The 20,229-nt window shown below is 42.0% G+C and overlaps 1 protein-coding gene across 1 annotated transcript in view; it reads left to right on the top strand.

The window, feature by feature from the left end:
- LOC134319687 (stress-70 protein, mitochondrial-like) overlaps positions 1–20,229 on the top strand; it is a 62,504-nt gene that overhangs the window by 6,302 nt on the left and 35,973 nt on the right. Inside the window, exons 3-6 of the mRNA XM_063000979.1 lie at positions 6,046–6,133; positions 15,181–15,362; positions 16,473–16,597; positions 16,711–16,784. Coding sequence (XP_062857049.1) covers positions 6,046–6,133; positions 15,181–15,362; positions 16,473–16,597; positions 16,711–16,784 — 469 coding nt within the window. The remainder of the gene's footprint in view (positions 1–6,045; positions 6,134–15,180; positions 15,363–16,472; positions 16,598–16,710; positions 16,785–20,229) is intronic.

Genomic DNA, 20,229 nt, shown 5'->3' with positions numbered 1-20,229 from the left:
TGTAAAATTTTACGAACAAAAATGGAAATTTATTGTGAGGAAGAAGTTAGGACACCCTATGTCCTAATAGTTGGTATTTTTCCCTTTGGTTGAAATAACCTCAATTAGACGTTTCCTATAACCATCTACCAGTCTCTGAAGTTTTTCCCACTCCTCCATGCAGAATTTCTTCAGCTGTGTGAGGTTTGAGGGGTTTCTTGCATGCACATCCCATTTCAAATCACCCCACAGCATCTAAATAGGATTAAGATCCGGGCTTTAACTTGGCCATTCCAGAACTCTCCATTCCTTTCTTTTGAGCCATTCCTTGGTGGATTTACTGGAATGTTTTGGGTCGTTGTTATGTTGCATGGTCCACCTATACTTCAGCTCAAGCACCCTATGTTTCCTCAAGCACCCTCTGATACAGTAAATAATTCATTGTGGGTTCTATAATGGAGAACTTGCCAGGCCCTGCTGCTGCAAATTAGACCAAAACCATGACATTTCCACCTCCATGCTTCACAGTTGGTATGAGGTTCTTGTGCTCAAATGCTGTTTTTGGTTTGCACCACACATGTCTTCTGTTACTGTCCCAAATAATTCAACTTTGGATTCATCTGTCCAAAGCACATTGTTCCAAACTTGTGCAGTCTCTTTCTGATGATAGATGCATGTACCTTTACATCAACTGTGGCAAGAGCTACATGTAGGTCCTGTGATAAAATTGTAGGATCATTGGAGACGACTTTACGCATCTTGCGGTCTGCTCGTGGGCTGAACTTGCTAGGACGGCCTGACCTGGCCATGTTGGCAGTTGTTTTAAATGTTCTTCACTTGTAAATTATTTTCCTGACCGTGGAATGGCTAATTGTTTTGAGATCTTCCCAGACTCATATGCATCTACAACCTTCTTTCTGAAGGCCTCAGAGAGCTCTTTAGATCTCACCATGGTGATAACACTCACTTCAACAATCAAGAGCAAACCAAACTAATGTCTGAGGTTTAAATAAAACTCTAATGTCCTCTAACGATGGTCTAATCATTGCAGCCGATGTGGTGCACCAGATTCTAATTTTAGACATTTGAAGTAGTAATAAATGTGGGGGTGTCCTTTTTCCTCACAATACATTTCCATTTTTGTTCATTAAATTTTACAACTTATGTTTAAAAGAAATTTATGTTCATGTTTAAATATATTCAAAAAGACAAAGGTTTTCATGGGGTTCTCTCCTCTCTCTCTCTCTCTCTCTCTATCTATATATATATATATATATATATATATATATATATATATATATATATATATATATATATATATATATATATATATATATATATATATATATATATATATATATATATATATATATATATATATATATATATATATATATACAGGGGTTGGACAATGAAACTGAAACACCTGGTTTTAGACCACAATAATTTATTAGTATGGTGTAGGGCCTCCTTTTGCGGCCAATACAGCGTCAATTCGTCTTGGAAATGACATATACAAGTCCTGCACAGTGGTCAGAGGGATTTTAAGCCATTCTTCTTGCAGGATAGTGGCCAGGTCACTACGTGATGCTGGTGGAGGAAAACGTTTCCTGACTCGCTTCTCCAAAACACCCCAAAGTGGCTCAATAATATTTAGATCTGGTGACTGTGCAGGCCATGGGAGATGTTCAACTTCACTTTCATGTTCATCAAACCAATCTTTCACCAGTCTTGCTGTGTGTATTGGTGCATTGTCATCCTGATACACGGCACCGCCATTGGATGCACATGGTCCTACAGAATGGTTCGGTAGTCCTTGGCAGTGACGCGCCCATCTAGCACAAGTATTGGGCCAAGGGAATGCCATGATATGGCAGCCCAAACCATCACTGTCTGGGTGGTACGCTTCTTTGGGGCTTCTCCACACCGTAACTCTCCCGGATGTGGGGAAAACAGTAAAGGTGGACTCATCAGAGAACAATACATGTTTCACATTGTCCACAGCCCAAGATTTGCGCTCCTTGCACCATTGAAACCGACGTTTGGCATTGGCACGAGTGACCAAAGGTTTGGCTATAGCAGCCCGGCCGTGTATATTGACCCTGTGGAGCTCCCGACGGACAGTTCTGGTGGAAACAGGAGAGTTGAGGTGCACATTTAATTCTGCCGTGATTTGGGCAGCCGTGGTTTTATGTTTTTTGGATACAATCCGAGTTAGCACCCGAACATCCCTTTCAGACAGCTTCCTCTTGCGTCCACAGTTAATCCTGTTGGATGTGGTTTGTCCTTCTTGGTGGTATGCTGACATTACCCTGGATACCGTGGCTCTTGATACATCACAAAGACTTGCTGTCTTGGTCACAGATGCGCCAGCAAGACGTGCACCAACAATTTGTCCTCTTTTGAACTCTGGTATGTCACCCATAATGTTGTGTGCATTGCAATATTTTGAGCAAAACTGTGCTCTTACCCTGCTAATTGAACCTTCACACTCTGCTCTTACTGGTGCAATGTGCAATTAATGAAGATTGGCCACCAGACTGGTCCAATTTAGCCATGAAACCTCCCACACTAAAATGACAGGTGTTTCAGTTATTTTGTCCAACCCCTGTGTATATATATATATATATATATATATATATATATATATATATATATATATATATATATACATACAGTATATACAGTGTATCACAAAAGTGAGTACACCCCTCACATTTCTGCAGATATTTAAGTAAATCTTTTCATGGGACAACACTGACAAAATGACACTGACACAATGAAAAGTAGTCTGTGTGCAGCTTATATAACAGTGTAAATTTATTCTTCCCTCAAAATAACTCAATATACAGCCATTAATGTCTAAACCACCGGCAACAAAAGTGAGTACACCCCTAAGAGACTACACCCCTAAATGTCCAAATTGAGCACTGCTTGTCATTTTCCCTCCAAAATGTCATGTGACTCATTAGTGTTACTAGGTCTCAGGTGTGCATAGGGAGCAGGTGTGTTCAATTTAGTAGTACAGCTCTCACACTCTCTCATACTGGTCACTGAAAGTTCCAACATGGCACCTCATGGCAAAGAACTCTCTGAGGATCTTAAAAGACGAATTGTTGCGCTACATGAAGATGGCCAAGGCTACAAGAAGATTGCCAACACCCTGAAACTGAGCTGCAGCACAGTGGCCAAGATCATCCAGCGTTTTAAAAGAGCAGGGTCCACTCAGAACAGACCTCGCGTTGGTCGTCCAAAGAAGCTGAGTGCACGTGCTCAGCGTCACATCCAACTGCTGTCTTTGAAAGATAGGCGCAGGAGTGCTGTCAGCATTGCTGCAGAGATTGAAAAGGTGGGGGGTCAGCCTGTCAGTGCTCAGACCATACGCCGCACACTACATCAAATTGGTCTGCATGGCTGTCACCCCAGAAGGAAGCCTCTTCTGAAGTCTCTACACAAGAAAGCCCGCAAACAGTTTGCTGAAGACATGTCAACAAAGGACATGGATTACTGGAACCATGTCCTATGGTCTGATGAGACCAAGTTTAATTTGTTTGGTTCAGATGGTCTCAAGCATGTGTGGCGGCAATCAGGTGAGGAGTACAAAGATAAGTGTGTCATGCCTACAGTCAAGCATGGTGATGGGAATGCCATGGTCTGGGGCTGCATGAGTGCAGCAGGTGTTGGGGAGTTACATTTCATTGAGGGACACATGAACTCCAATATGTACTGTGAAATACTGAAGCAGAGCATGATCCCCTCCCTCCGGATACTGGGTCGCAGGGCAGTGTTCCAGCATGATAATGACCCCAAACACACCTCTAAGACGACCACTGCTTTATTGAAGAGGCTGAGGGTAAAGGTGATGGACTGGCCAAGCATGTCTCCAGACCTAAACCCAATAGAACATCTTTGGGGCATCCTCAAGCGGAAGGTGGAGGAGCGCAAAGTCTCGAATATCCGCCAGCTCCGTGATGTCGTCATGGAGGAGTGGAAAAGCATTCCAGTGGCAACCTGTGAAGCTCTAGTAAACTCCATGCCCAGGAGAGTTAAGGCAGTTCTGGGAAATAATGGTGGCCACACAAAATATTGACACTTCAGGAACTTTCACTAAGGGGTGTACTCACTTTTGTTGCCAGTGGTTTAGACATTAATGGCTGTATATTGAGTTATTTTGAGGGAAGAATAAATTTACACTGTTATATAAGCTGCACACAGATTACTTTTCATTGTGTCAAAGTGTCATTTTGTCAGTGTTGTCCCATGAAAAGATATACTTAAATATCTGCAGAAATGTGAGGGGTGTACTCACTTTTGTGATACACTGTATATACAGTGTATCACGAAAGTGAGTACACCCCTCACATTTCTGCAAATATTTCATTATATCTTTTCATGGGACAACACTATAGACATGAAACTTGGATATAACTTAGAGTAGTCAGTGTACAGCTTGTATAGCAGTGTAGATTTACTGTCTTCTGAAAATAACTCAACACACAGCCATTAATGTCTAAATAGCTGGCAACATAAGTGAGTACACCACACAGTGAACATGTCCAAATTGTGCCCAAATGTGTCGTTGTCCCTCCCTGGTGTCATGTGTCAAGGTCCCAGGTGTAAATGGGGAGCAGGGCTGTTAAATTTGGTGTTTTGGGTACAATTCTCTCATACTGGCCACTGGATATTCAACATGGCACCTCATGGCAAAGAACTCTCTGAGGATGTGAGAAATAGAATTGTTGCTCTCCACAAAGATGGCCTGGGCTATAAGAAGATTGCTAACACCCTGAAACTGAGCTACAGCATGGTGGCCAAGGTCATACAGCGGTTTTCCAGGACAGGTTCCACTCAGAACAGGCTTCGCCAGGGTCGACCAAAGAAGTTGAGTCCACGTGTTCGGCGTCATATCCAGAGGTTGGCTTTAAAAAATAGACACATGAGTGCTGCCAGCATTGCTGCAGAGGTTGAAGACGTGGGAGGTCAGCCTGTCAGTGCTCAGACCATACACTGCACACTGCATCGACTCGGTCTGCATGGTCGTCATCCCAGAAGGAAGCTGACGCACAAGAAAGCCCGCAAACAGTTTGCTGAAGACAAGCAGTCCAAGAACATGGATTACTGGAATGCCCTGTGGTCTGACGAGACCAAGATAAACTCGTTTGGCTCAGATGGTGTCCAGCATGTGTGGCGGCGCCCTGGTGAGAAGTACCAAGACAACTGTATCTTGCCTACAGTCAAGCATGGTGGTGGTAGCATCATGGTCTTGGGCTGCATGAGTGTTGCTGGCACTGGGGAGCTGCAGTTCATTGAGGGAAACATGAATTCCAACATGTACTGTGACATTCTGAAACAGAGCATGATCCCCTTCCTTCGAAAACAGGGCCTCATGGCAGTTTTCCAACAGGATAACGACCCCAAACACAACCTCCAAGATGACAACTGCCTTGCTGAGGAAGCTGAAGGTAAAGGTGATGGACTAAACCCAATTGAGCACCTGTGGCGCATCCTCAAGTGGAAGGTGGAGGAGTTTAAGGTGTCTAACATCCACCAGCTCCGTGATGTCATAATGGAGGAGTGGAAGAGGATTCCAGTAGCAACCTGTGCAGCTCTGGTGAATTCCATGCCCAGGAGGGTTAAGGCAGTGCTGGATAATAATGGTGGTCACACAAAATATTGACACTTTGGGCACAATTTGGACATGTTCACTGTGGGGTGTACTCACTTATGTTGGCAGCTATTTAGACATTAATGGCTGTGTGTTGAGTTATTTTCAGAAGACAGTAAATCTACACTGCTATACAAGTTGTACACTGACTACTCTAAGTTCTATCCAAGTTTCATGTCTATAGTGTTGTCCCATGAAAAGATATAATGAAATATTTGCAGAAATGTGAGGGGTGTACTCACTTTCGTGATACACTGTATATATATATATATACACACATATATAAATATATGTATGTATATATTTATATGTATGTGGTGTGGTGTATGTGTGTGTGTAATATTTGTATAATAAGTCATTTGTCAAACTGATCCAATTAATATGTTAATTGTCTATTACAGTACAGAGGCAATTAAAGGAGTAGTGATTGGCATTGACCTGGGAACCACAAATTCATGTGTGGCTGTCATGGATGGCAAACAAGCAAAGGTCAGATTTTGCTTCTTTTGCAGAATACTCTTAAAGAAGTGCATGCAATGTTTCAGCTAAACAATTTAATTGTTTTGATTTCTGCAACAGTATACTCAATAGCCTTTCCTTTAAAGAACGATCTGTAATTGTTTTGACACCAATTTTTGTTGACCTTGTGAAAGTACATTTTTTATTTCCTAAATAGATAGATAGAACTTTATTAATCCAAAGGGAATTTTTTTCAATAAAGCAGCAGGAACAAAGAACTCTACACATCACAAACCTGTAGCCTTACAGCCATAGAAAAAAAGAGATAATGAATAGAAAAGAACAATAAGGAAGGGTATACAGGAGCTCTGCTATATACAAATATGGAGCTGAAATACAATGTACAGGGTGAGTCAAAAGTCTCAGGACACTCTCTTATTTCAGAAACGAAAGGGAAAATGACACATCTGAATACCTCACCAAGTAATGGGTGAGGGGGGCCTATCTTTTAGACTATGTCCGGAACATGGCCACCATCATGAAAGCCACCATATTGGTTCAAGGGCAAGTTTTTCCAGTGTGAAGGTGGTCATGCAGCATATCAAAGAACACCAGAATTTTCTCAGAAATCGATTGCCGCAATAAGATTTGCAATATCTCTTGTGGTTCAAAAGTTATTGAAATATGAATTGAATTGAAATATCCAGCCACTGACGAACATCTGCTCTGTAGTGTGGTGGAGCCCCATCCTGTTGGAAATAACAGGGGAAACTGCCATCTTCGACCAAAATGGATGGGAACACTGTTTCCTGTAGCATTGTCAGGTAGCGCTAAGTATTTAGGGTCTGGTCGATGAAGCAATCACATCTGATTCACATTACCTACGACTTTGGTGTCTGCCATCCAGTGAGGGTTTTTGTCACTCCAGTACCTCACGTTCTGGCAGTTGACCTCACCACTGACATAAAAATTGGCCTCATCACTGAATAGAATGCCCTGTGCGAATGCGGGATCTCGTTAATGTTGGTCTCACGCCCAGGTGCAGAACTCGACACGTCTATCAGGGTCATCCTCTGATAGTTTCTGCTGCAGCTGGATCTTGAAGGGGTGTCACTTATTGGTATGAAGAATCCGTACAAGGGATGACTGGCTGACACCACATTCTGCTGCGAGACGTCGCATGCTGCGTTGTGGACTTTTCGCAAGGGCTGCCAAAACCATTGTTGAGGTTTCTTTGTCGACCACTACGTGGCTTGTTGTCCACAGTCCCGGTCTCTCGAAATTTGGCTATGAGGGATGCAACAGGTGCTGTGTGAAATTGGTTGTCAGTTGTTGAAGTCTGTGGCTATGATACGGTAGCTGCGTTCCCCAGACATCAGAATCACCCCAATCCTCTCTTCTTTCGTCAATTCCATTCTCAGTTACCTGTAACAAACAACAAAAGTTTTGAAATTTCTGTGTTGATAACTTTTGAACCACAAGAGATATTGCAAATCTGATTTCTGGCAATCGATTTCTGAGAAAAGTCTGGTCTTCTTTGATATGCTACATGACCACCTTCCCATTGGAAAAACTTGCCCTTGATCCAATATGGCGGCTTTCAAGATGGCGGCCATGTTCCGGACATTGCCTTACTTGGTGTGGTATTCAGATATGTCATTTTCCCTTTTGTTTCTGAAATAAGAGTGTCCTGCGACTTTTGACTCACCCTGTATGTGTGTATGTGTATATATATATATATATATATATATATGTATATATGTGTGTATTATATATATATATATATATATATATATATATGTGTGTATTATATATATATGTGTATTAAACAGTGTATCACAAAAGTGAGTACACCCCTCACATTTCTGCAAATATTTTATTATATCTTTTCATGGGACAACACTATAGAAATAAAACTTGGATATAACTTAGAGTAGTCCGTGTACAACTTGTATAGCAGTGTAGATTTACTGTCTTCTGAAAATAACTCAACACACAGCCATTAATGTCTAAATGGCTGGCAACATAAGTGAGTACACCCCACAGTGAACATGTCCAAATTGTGCACAAAGTGTCAATATTTTGTGTGACCACCATTATTATCCAGCACTGCCTTAACCCTCCTGGGCATGGAATTCACCAGAGCTGCACAGGTTGCTACTGGAATCCTCTTCCACTCCTCCATGGTGACATCACGGAGCTGGTGGATGTTAGACACCTTGAACTCCTCCACCTTCCACTTGAGGATGCGCCACAGGTGCTCAATTGGGTTTAGTCCATCACCTTTACCTTCAGCTTCCTCAGCAAGGCAGTTGTCATCTTGGAGGTTGTGTTTGGGGTTGTTATCCTGTTGGAAAACTGCCATGAGGCCCAGTTTTCGAAGGGAGGGGATCATGCTCTGTTTCAGAATGTCACAGTACATGTTGGAATTCATGTTTCCCTCAATGAACTGCAGCTCCGCAGTGCCAGCAACACTCATGCAGCCCAAGACCATGATGCTACCACCACCATGCTTGACTGTAGGCAAGATACAGTTGTCTTGGTACTTCTCACCAGGGCGCCGCCACACATGCTGGACACCATCTGAGCCAAACGAGTTTATCTTGGTCTCGTCAGACCACAGGGCATTCCAGTAATCCATGTTCTTGGACTGCTTGTCTTCAGCAAACTGTTTGCGGGCTTTCTTGTGCGTCAGCTTCCTTCTGGGATGACGACCATGCAGACTGAGTTGATGCAGTGTGCGGTGTATGGTCTGAGCACTGACAGGCTGACCTCCCACGTCTTCAACCTCTGCAGCAATGCTGGCAGCACTCGTGTCTATTTTTTAAAGCCAACCTCTGGATATGACGCCGAACACGTGGACTCAACTTCTTTGGTCGACCCTGGCGAAGCCTGTTCCGAGTGGAACCTGTCCTGGAAAACCGCTGTATGACCTTGGCCACCATGCTGTAGCTCAGTTTCAGGGTGTTAGCAATCTTCTTATAGCCTAGGCCATCTTTGTGGAGAGCAACAATTCTATTTCTCACATCAAGGAATCAAGGAGGGTTTATTGTCATTCACATCACATGTGGTACATGAGGTGGAACGAAATTATGACCCAAGGTCCCAGTTACACCCAATAAAATATCTAATATATACAATACAAAAGAATAATCATAGTATGAAAAATATTTACAAATATAAAAAGTAGAAGTAAATGTAGCAATGTAAAAATGTAGAAATGTAAAAATGTAGAAATGTAGAAATGTAGCAGCAACATGAACAATAAGAGTGCATTTAACTTATAAGCATGGGTAGTAGAACTGAGTAGCAGCATAATAAAATGACCAAGTGCAAGGTGCAAAGACTGTCTTATTGTGCGTAAATGTAAGGTGTCCAAGTGTACTCTGAAAGTGTCAGTGCAGAGTGTTTGGCGAGGTGGAGTTTGAGAGTCTTTCTCAGTCTTGTTGTTCTACACTTAATGCTCCGCAGCCTCCTGCCTGAGGGGAGCGGGACAAAAAGTGAGTGTGCTGGGTGAGTGGGGTCCTTCATGATGCAGGTGGCCCTTTTCCTGCATCTGGAGGTGTAGATGTCGGTGGTGGTGGGGAGGCTGACTCCGACCGTCCTCTGTGCCGCCTTCACCACTCTCTGCAGAGCTTTCCTGTCTGCAGCCGAGCAGCTTCCATGCCACACGTTGATGCTGGAGCACAGGACGCTCTCCACCACACATCTGTAGAAGGAGGTGAGGACTGAGCTCCCGAGTCCGGCTCGCCTCAGCCGCCTGAGGAAGTAGAGCCGCTGATGTGCCTTCTTGACCAGACAGGAAGTGTTGTTGCTCCAGGTGAGGTTGTTACTCAGGTGCACACCTAAGTACCTGTAGCTGGAGACCACTTCCACCTCAGATCCTCCGACGTGCAGGGGGAGGTGGGCGTGTCTGCTCCTTCTGAAGTCCACGATCATCTCCTTCGTCTTCTTCGTGTTGATGCAGAGGTTGTTCTTTCTGCACCAGTCCTCCAGGTGTTCCACCTCCTGTCTGTAGTTGGACTCATCATTGTTTGTGATGTTTCCAACCACTGCTGTGTCGTCCGCAAACTTCACAATATGACAGCCCGGATGCAGAGGTGAGCAGTCATATGTGAGCAGTGTGAACAGGAGGGGGCTCAACACGCAGCCCTGAGGGGAGCCAGTGCTGAGGATAGTGGTGGAGGAGGAGATGTCATGGATCTTCACCGACTGCGGCCTGTTGGTCAGGAAGTCCAAGACCCAGTTGCAAAGGGAAATGCTCAGTCCAAGTGAGAAGAGTTTGTTTGTTAGGGTCTGGGGAATCATGGTGTTGAAAGCAGATGTAAAGTCCACAAAGAGCAAACGGACATAAGAATCCTTCTGCTCCAGGTGGGTGAGTGCAGTGTGGACCACAGAAGAAATGGCATCTTCTGTGGAGCGGTTCTGTCTGTATGCGTACTGGTGTGGGTCCACAGTGATGTCGATGGTGGCTTTGATGTGGGTCATAACCAGTCTTTCAAAGCACTTAGTAACTATCGGCGTGAGGGCTATTGGCCGGTAGTCATTCAGACCAGTCACTGTGGAACTCTTGGGGACCGGGATGATGGTGGCGGTCTTCAGGCAGGTGGGAACAGCTGCTTGGATGAGGGAGACGTTGTAAATGTCCGCCAGGACCTCGCAGAGCTGATCCGCACATTCCTTTAGCACCCGCCCGGGAATGTTGTCCGGGCCAGCAGCTTTCCGTGGGTTGATCTTTTTAAGAGTCTTCCTCACTTCTGCTGGTGTAACGCTGAGGGGCTTTTCTCCAGGTGGGGGGGGTGAGTCTGGTGCTGGGGGGGGTGTCAGGGTCCTCAAAGCGGGCGTAGAATTTGTTGAGGGCTTCGGGCAGGGACGGGTCTTTGGGGCATTGTGCATCACTGGATTTGTAGTCTGTGATGCACTTAGTGTCCCTGGATTTTCTGAGCATATGCAGCTTTTGCTCTTTTTACCCCTGCAGTCAGCTCTCTTCTAGCCCTCCTGAGCTCTTGTGAGTCACCAGACCTGAAGGCAGCATCCCTGGCTTTCAGCAGAGCACGCACCTCTGCATTCAGCCAGGGTTTCTGGTTCGGGTAGCAAGTCACAGTCTTGGTGGTGGTGACATCCTCCACACACTTGCTGATGTACCCCAGAACAGAAGATGTGTAGTCCTCCAGATCCAGCTCCCCCTCACACTCAGCAGCCTCCCTGAAGATCTGCCCGTCTGTGCAGCCAAAGCAGTCCTGCAGCACCGCGTCGCCGTCGCTGGGCCACACAGTGATGGTCTTCTGTGTGGGTTTGGAGCGTTGCAGCGGGGGGTGGTATGCAGGGACCATCAGGATGGAGATGTGGTCAGAGAGCCCGAGGTGGGGGCGGGGGACGGCTCTGTATGCATCTCTTATGTTGGTGTAAACATGGTCGAGTGTGTTATTTCCCCGTGTTGGAATGTTCACATGCTGGAAAAACCTCGGCAATGTGTCCGTCAGTTTTACGTGGTTCAAGTCCCCCGCTACCACGTAAAACGCCGCCGGATGCTTGTTCTGGAGCGAGCTGATGTTGTCATGGAGCTCCTCCAGCGCGTTGTTAGCATTAGCATCCGGTGCTATGTAAACAGCGGTGACGAACACAGCCGTAAACTCCCGAGGCAGATAGTGTGGCCGACACTTTACAGTCAGTTGTTCTGTCGCCTCAGAGCAGTGGCTGTTTACCAACACGCAGTTTGTGCACCAACCTTTGTTTATGTAGACACATAAACCGCCACCCCGTGCTTTTCCGGACAGCTGATTGCGATCCGCTCGGAAGAGCTGCCGGCCGGCAAGCTGAAAGGCTGAGTCCGGCATGTTGTTGTTTAGCCAGGTTTCCGTGAGACAAATCACAGCGCAGTTCCTCATCTCATCAGAAACACTCATCCTCAGCCGCAGAAGGTCCAGCTTGTTATCCAGAGAGCGGACGTTAGACAGGAACAGAGATGGAATCGGGGGTCGGTTAGCATTAGCCTTTAGCCTGGCTAATACACCGCCGCGCTTCCCCCTCTTCTGACCCCGCTCGCACCGCCTCCTCTTGCCCTTTGTCCGCTGCGCTCTGCTCCCCCACGCCAGTGTCCGGAGGAGTTGTTGTCTGCCGAGCGCAGCTCGAAGATTATTGTCCATAGTTGCTGCCTTTGTGGCCAAACTGTCCTTTATCTTATACAGTTCAGTTCGGCTATAACTCACACACTTGAGATGCGTGGAGTTAGTGTTAGAAACGACGAAAAAGTTACTAAAAACTGGGTTTTCGCTGGGAGCGTGAGAAGCCGCTGCACTACTGCGCGCCGCCATCCTCAGAGAGTTCTTTGCCATGAGGTGCCATGTTGAATATCCAGTGGCCAGTATGAGAGAATTGTACCCAAAACACCAAATTTAACAGCCCTGCTCCCCATTTACACCTGGGACCTTGACACATGACACCAGGGAGGGACAACGACACATTTGGGCACAATTTGGACATGTTCACTGTGGGGTGTACTCACTTATGTTGCCAGCTATTTAGACATTAATGGCTGTGTGTTGAGTTATTTTCAGAAGACAGTAAATCTACACTGCTATACAAGCTGTACACTGACTACTCTAAGTTCCATGTCTATAGTGTTGTCCCATGAAAAGATATAATGAAATATTTGCAGAAATGTGAGGGGTGTACTCACTTTTGTGATACACTGTATATTTCAAATGTTTGTTTCTTTTAATGTTGATGATTATAACTGACAACTAATGAAAACCCCAAATTCAGTATCTCAGAAAATTAGAATATTGTGACAAGGTACAATATTGAAGACACCTGGTGCCACACTCTAATCAGCTAATTAACTCAAAACACCTGCAAAGGCCTTTAAATGGTCTCTCAGTCTAGTTCTGTAGGCTACACAATCATGGGGAAGACCGTTGACTTGACAGTTGTCCAAAAGACGACCATTGACACCTTGCACAAGGAGGGCAAGACACAAAAGGTCATTGCTAAAGAGGCTGGCTGTTCACAGAGCTCTGTGTCCAAGCACATTAATAGAGAGGCGAAGGGAAGGAAAAGATGTGGTAGAAAAAAGTGTACAAGCAATAGGGATAACCACACCCTGGAGAGGATTGTGAAACAAAACCCATTCAAAAATGTGTGGGAGATTCACAAAGAGTGGACTGCAGCTGCAGTCAGTGCTTCAAGAACCACCACGCACAGACGTATGCAAGACATGGGTTTCAGCTGTCGCATTCCTTGTGTCAAGCCACTCTTGAACAAGAGACCACGTCAGAAGTGTCTCGCCTGGGCTAAAGACAAAAAGGACTGCTGAGTGGTCCAAAGTTATGTTCTCTGATGAAAGTAAAATTTGCATTACCTTTGGAAATCAAGGTCCCAGAGTCTGGAGGAAGAGAGGAGAGGCACAGAATCCATGTTGCTTGAGGTCCAGTGTAAAGTTTCCACAGTCAGTGATGGTTTGGAGTGCCATGTCATCTGCTGGTGTTGTTGGTCCACTGTGTTTTCTGAGTTCCAAGGTCAACGCAGCCGTCTACCAGGAAGTTTTATAGCACTTCATGCTTCCTGCTGCTGACCAACTTTATGGAGATGCAGATTTCATTTTCCAACAGGACTTGGCACCTGCACACAGTGCCAAAGCTACCAGTACCTGGTTTAAGGACCATGGTATCCCTGTTCTTAATTGGCCAGCAAACTCGCCTGACCTTAACCCCATAGGAAATCTATGGGGTATTGTGAAGAGGAAGATGTGATACGCCAGACCCAACAATTCAGAAGAGCTGAAGGCCACTATCAGAGCAACCTGGGCTCTCATAACATCTGAGCAGTGCCACAGACTGATGGACTCCATGCCATGCCGCATTGCTGCAGTAATCCAGGCAAAAGGAGCCCCATCTAAGTATTGAGTGCTGTACAAGCTCATACTTTTCATGTTCATACTTTTCAGTTGGCCAACATTTATAAAAATTCTTTTTTTTGTATTGGTCTTAAGTAATATTCTAATTTTCTGAGATACTGAATTTGGGGTTTTCATTAGTTGTCAGTTATAATCATCAACATTAAAAGAAATAAACATTTTTGAATGGAATTACTGAAATAAATCAACTTTTCCATGATATTCTAATTTTATGACCAGCACCAGTATATATAATATCAGTCCAACAACAAAAGAGGTCAGTGCTACCTCGCCTGTAAGAGAGACTTGTTGTAGTCTGATGGCGGTGGGAAAAATGATCTCACATGCCGCTCTTTGACACAGCATAATTGCTTTAGCTGGTTGCTGAACACACTTTTCTGTACTTTTCTGTACACTTCTGGACATGGTTAACATAAGGCTTCTTTTTTGCACAGTAAAGTTTTAAGTGGCATTTGTGCATGTAACTCTGTATTCTAGCTTGACAAAGGTTTGCCAAAGTAATACCTTGCCCATGTGGTTATATCAGCTATTGTAATCTAAGAGATCGAAGATCACAGGTGTTTAGCCTAAGCTTGCGCCCTTGGCCTTTACGCACTGAAATTCCTCCCGATTCCTTGAATCTTTTAATGATATTATGCACTGTAGAGAAATATGCAAATCCCTTCGAATCTTTCTTTGAGTACCTGTTTGTTTTTAAACGTTTCAATCATTTTTTTGCGCATTTGTTGACAAACTGGAGATCCTCTGGCCATCTTTGCTCATCAAAGACTCAGCCTTTCCTGGATGCTGCTTTTGTACCAAACCATGATTACAATCACCTGTTGACATCACCTGTTTAGAATCACGTAATTATTTAGTTTTTTCACCTCATTACTAGCCCTAAATTGCCCCCGTCCCAACTTTTTTTGGAATGTTTTGCATGTCTGAAATGCAGGAATGGAGGTATTTTAAGAAATTAAATCAAGTTGAGCAGACAAAACATGAAATATCTTAAGTTCAAACTGTCTACAGTCAAATAAAAGTTAAAGTAAATGTAAGGAACATTGTCATTTTTATTTTATTTGCATTTTCCATACTGTCCCAACTTTCTGATAAGTGTTGTAGAACAATTTTCTAAAGAATCTTACTTAAATGAATTGATTGTTATTTTATCTATTTACAGGTCCTTGAAAATGCAGAAGGTGCAAGGACAACCCCATCAGTTGTAGCATTTACAGCTGATGGAGAAAGACTGGCGGGGATGCCAGCCAAAAGGCAAGCTGTCACTAACCCAAACAACACGCTTTACGCTACCAAACGGCTGATCGGGAGACGCTACGATGACCCTGAAGTTCAGAAGGATTTGTAAGTTAAGATTTATGGCATGTTCCTTTATTTTATCTCTTTTGTAATTCCTCTGCTGCTTGCACCACCCCTGTGCTGGCTGAGAGGAGCCACGGAGTAGTGCATTTCCTCTCCTATGATCGATTCTTTCACATTATTACTTTGATTATTGCTTAATGTGTGGTTTTTTTTTTTTTTTTTTTTTTTTTTTTATATATATATAAATTGTTTACAAAAAATTGTTTTAAAAAATTTGGGTTTTTATGAAATAAAATACACAATGCCCTTTTAACTAATGTATGTTAGTAGCATACCTTCTGTTATGGGTTTTGAATAGATATATTTTTTACCAAAATGTTTTTAGTTGTTCCATCATGAATTAAAAATCAAAACCTGAAATTTCAATCACAGCCCAGTCATTCAGTACTTTATGAAAACTTTTTTGACTGCAATTTCAGCTGCAAATCTTTTTGGATCTCTGTACAAGCTTTACACACCTGAATTTTTGAAGTTCAGCCAATTTTTTCAAGGCAGATCCTTTCAGGCTCTGTCTTTGAGATTTCATCTTTAGATCTTTTTCATAGACGTTTTTTGAGGTTCAAGTCTGGGCCACTCAAGGACATTTAGAGGTTTTTCTTGTTGCATAGAAGTACCTCCATAAATGAAAAAAAGTCTAGCAATTGTGCATGGAGAAATGCTTTTTTTTTTTTAACTGGAAGACCATTCTCACAAGCAGTTTGTAAAGTGCCAAAATTTAACCCATTCTTTGTCAATAACTACACCTTTAATTAATAGTAATTTTATACCCAATCATAACTGCATCGACATGTAAAAGTTTCATTCAAGTTATCCAGTGTATAAAACTATTTTAGTTCTACATAACTATTGGGGAGATTAAATAATTATCCAAAAATATTTGGCTCTTTTCCATACAATTACTACTAATATTTTATTTGACACAAAGGTTTTTTTTATCTCTTTAAATTTTGCTTTTTCAAAGGATGTGGGTATGTGTTTGTCAACATTGTGTTACAATTTGTTTAAATACAATGTTTATATACAAAGTGTTTTTCAATGCTTAAGTTAATTGCTCACAGTAAATATTTGCAATGTGTGGTTTATCATTTACAGGAAGAATGTTCCATATAAAATAGTGCGTGCATCCAATGGTGATGCCTGGATAGAAGCCCATGGAAAGCTTTACTCTCCTAGCCAGATTGGTGCTTTTATCCTTATGAAAATGAAAGAGACTTCAGGTAAGATCTTTGTATTATCAAGACATACTATGAATAAATAAGAAACAATTATTTTAGGAATAATTATTTCATCATCAAGTATAATTAAAAGCTATGGTAATGTGCTTTTTTAGAAAACTATTTGGGCCAGATGGTGAAGAATGCTGTTGTGACTGTACCAGCCTATTTCAATGATTCTCAGAGACAGGTAGGGACTGGTAAAAAAAATTAGTTATTTCATTTATCACAGATCATTGTAAAGTAATTGTGAATTCTATAGTTATATTTAAATGACAGACTTGCCTTATATACCATTTAGGGTTGTACTTCCTAGTGAAAAAAATGCCCTTATTTTTTTGTTTTTGTTTTACAATAAAAGTATAGTAAGTACAAAAATAGTTGTTGAATTTTAGCACTCTTTAAGTGCTTTGACCATTAGTGTGACAACAAAACACTATACAGCACTGTGGCATAGTATACTTAAGTCTACTTTTCACCAGGCCTTTTAGCTTATAGAAATGCATGTATAGATTAAACCCAACCTTCTTAGTTTAACTGATTTGGTGCTAAACTGTGATTGTTTCCTTACAATTTATATAATGTGTGTAAGTGTTTGGACGTGTCTTTTAGCTTGTTGGGCATTTCAGAAAGAAATGGTATTAAAATAGAAAAATGGCTGTTGTCGTGGAAAAGGCTTCTCACAAGCACATGGCGTCAAAGAGCTCAGGGCTCTGTGCAGGCTACTGGAATTTAAAAAAAAAATTATAAATATTGTGAAAGTTTGTTTTTTGTTCATTATTTATTTAAAATGCAAATAGATTTTGTTTTAATGTTGATCAGTGTGGCTTATAGCTCATAAAAATCAAAGTCTTAAATTATTACAATATTTAATAAAATTAAACAGAAATGGATGTACAATACAGTAATGTCTGTCTTTTGACAAGTGTGTTTATTTTAGCATCATACATGCAGTCATTTCAAAAAAAATAAAGAAGTACTCTAATATACTGTTACTGCTTTTGGCAACATTGACAGCCTCCAGACATTTAGAGTCCTGCTTTGTGTGGTGAAAGTTGTGGATTGAAACAGTCACTAGCTAAGCCTGAAGTTGTTTGGGAGTTGTACATGGTTTCTTTCTTGATTCTGAACCACCTTTTGTAAGGTTCTTATCAGTTTTCCTCTTTCCACCACATTCTAGAAGGTTCTTGTCTGTTCCATGAGTACCAAAACTTGTTGGTAATGTAGAAGCCAGGGTCTCAGGTTGTTTGGATATTGTCTTGTACTTTTTACTTGTTTGTTCTTGGTGATAATAGCATTTTCAGTGTGTTCACTGACAAGTATTTATATTTTTTATTTAAAAAAACAAAAAACAAAATGTGATATCTGAAATGGGGAATGAACATCGGATTTTTTTTTGCTGTAACGTGATTACTTGGGATACAGGGAAGTCTCCAGGTTCTCATACAGCAGCAGGGACAAAAGAGACAGTGGAACAACTTGAATTTGTCTTCCACATCCTCCATACAGCTCAGATCTGGCTCTGAGTAAAAGAGCCTGAAAGAGGCTCTGTGCAGTTGCACATTCACCTCTGATGATGAAATAAAGGAAGCAGTGCTCACCTGGCCCTGAAGATCTGCTTAAGGGCTAGAAAGAAATTGTATGAGATTGCTTGATGAATTTTCCATAGAAAATTGGAAAAAAAAATAGGACCAGGAAATTGCTGCATAAGATCTGTGATACTGGTAGCTACGAAAGACAAAGCGGTTTTTGGGAATCTGGACTTTGTTAGTCTAAATTATTTATCATCATCTGGCGCAGAAAAAAAAAAAAATTTAAAGTGATCAACATCTGCCAAAGTTATGGGCAAAAGTGCAGAGGTCCCTTTACTGTGTGTGTTGTATGTATGTATGTATGTATTAGGGCTGGCACAGATCCAATACTCTGTATCGGTATCAGTCCGATATTGGCCCAAATCACTGGATCGGATATCGGAAGGAAAAAAACTTGTGATCCGATACTGTTGCTTAATGTAAATAACAATGTAAATAAGGCCATTGTTTGTGTGTAAAGCAAATAACACACAAAGATACGTTCCAACAGAGTGCCGTTTATTGCCAGCTCACTCGGCAACTGCTGTAACAAGGTGCATCTTGATGACATCATTAGCATGTGTCACTTAAGCAATAGAACACGAGAGGGAGTGTGTTTTCGCGAATAACATCACAACCTCGAGTGTTCTATTGCTTTCATACAACAGTTTTTACAAAATAAAGAAAGAAAATAAATCGAAGAAGCCCTGAATTTCATAATAAATATGCTTTAATATTGACAATACCTTCCGCCAAAAAGTAGTTCCACAACGAATATAAAGTTAAACACTACAAAGCAGACATCCCAAGTTGCAAAAACTCATTTCAGGGAGGTAAGAACAACAAGAAGAAAAAGTCAAGAACTTTCGAAGGGAAAAAAAAGAAATAAAAAAACCTCTCGCACACACCAAAGGGTATGGGTGAAAACAGAACTTCTAGGAGCTGCTAACAGGGCTATTAAGCTAACTGTTCGCGTTACAAACACATTAATGTTCCCTACATAGTGCACTAGATTGTGTATCAGATCACAGATATATGTTCCCTACATAGTGCACTAGATAGTGAATTGGACAATTGGTTATGTTCCCTACACGGTGCACTGGATTGTATATCAGATAACGGATTTAAAATGCGACCAGGAAAAAAAGTCTGTGTCGCCTGCGTGCGCGTTTGTGTGCATGAAGCTTGTCGTTACTGGCAACGCGTCAGCGGAGTAATACCATTGTGGTGTGAAAAGACCGTGCTGTTATCACGAATATCAGCACGGCTAGAACGCTTCTCAACCAATCAGATTGTAAGGTCGGAACTAACTGTTGTATAATGATCTACAACTCATCTGCAACAGCCATTCAGAAATTAAAACACACTGATCTACTTAAACTTTTTACATTTAAAAAAAATCGTCTACTACTGCCACATCTAAAAACACTGTTTAAACACAATAAAAATTGCTTTATAAATGATAAATCTTGCCCCGGCTTGGAGATATCTCACATCCTCAACGATTAATCCATTAGTGTTATGAAATAAAACAAACTACACCGTTTCCCGTTTAGCCACAGATGTCCTTTTCAAAATCCAGCATAATTTAATAATCTAAAAACGTGACACAACTTTAATGTAAAATCTCAACCCTGTGTCAATTCTAATTGGTCCATCGTGTTTGATTGACATCCACATCTTCCAATTGTAGACACTTTGGATGACACGCTGTAAAGCGAGATGTCACGTGAACAACAGCTCGAACGTAAGTGAAACCAAAAATGCTGCCAAATGTTCTGTGTAAAAGTTAAAATAAAAACAGCAGTTTTGCATAGCTGTGAAGTTTTAGAATATTTGTTTCACAGTCTGAGCATTGTTGTTTAGATAGCTACTTTAACCATGGTGCATTGAGACATGTTTTATTACTGCTTAGTTGTTTAAGAGGAGAAATGACGGTATCAGATTGGTATCGGTATCGGACATGACATAAAGTGGTATCAAGCCAACCCTAGTATGTATGTATGTAAAACACCACTCATCTCTGTAATGTTACTTAAATTGTTCTTAAATATGCTCAGTTTC

This window comes from Trichomycterus rosablanca, chromosome 8 (assembly GCF_030014385.1).
Source record: "Trichomycterus rosablanca isolate fTriRos1 chromosome 8, fTriRos1.hap1, whole genome shotgun sequence".
Classification (NCBI taxonomy): Eukaryota; Metazoa; Chordata; class Actinopteri; order Siluriformes; family Trichomycteridae; genus Trichomycterus; species Trichomycterus rosablanca.
Note: the sequence above shows the minus strand (reverse complement) of the source record. Positions and strands in the feature narration are given on the sequence as shown.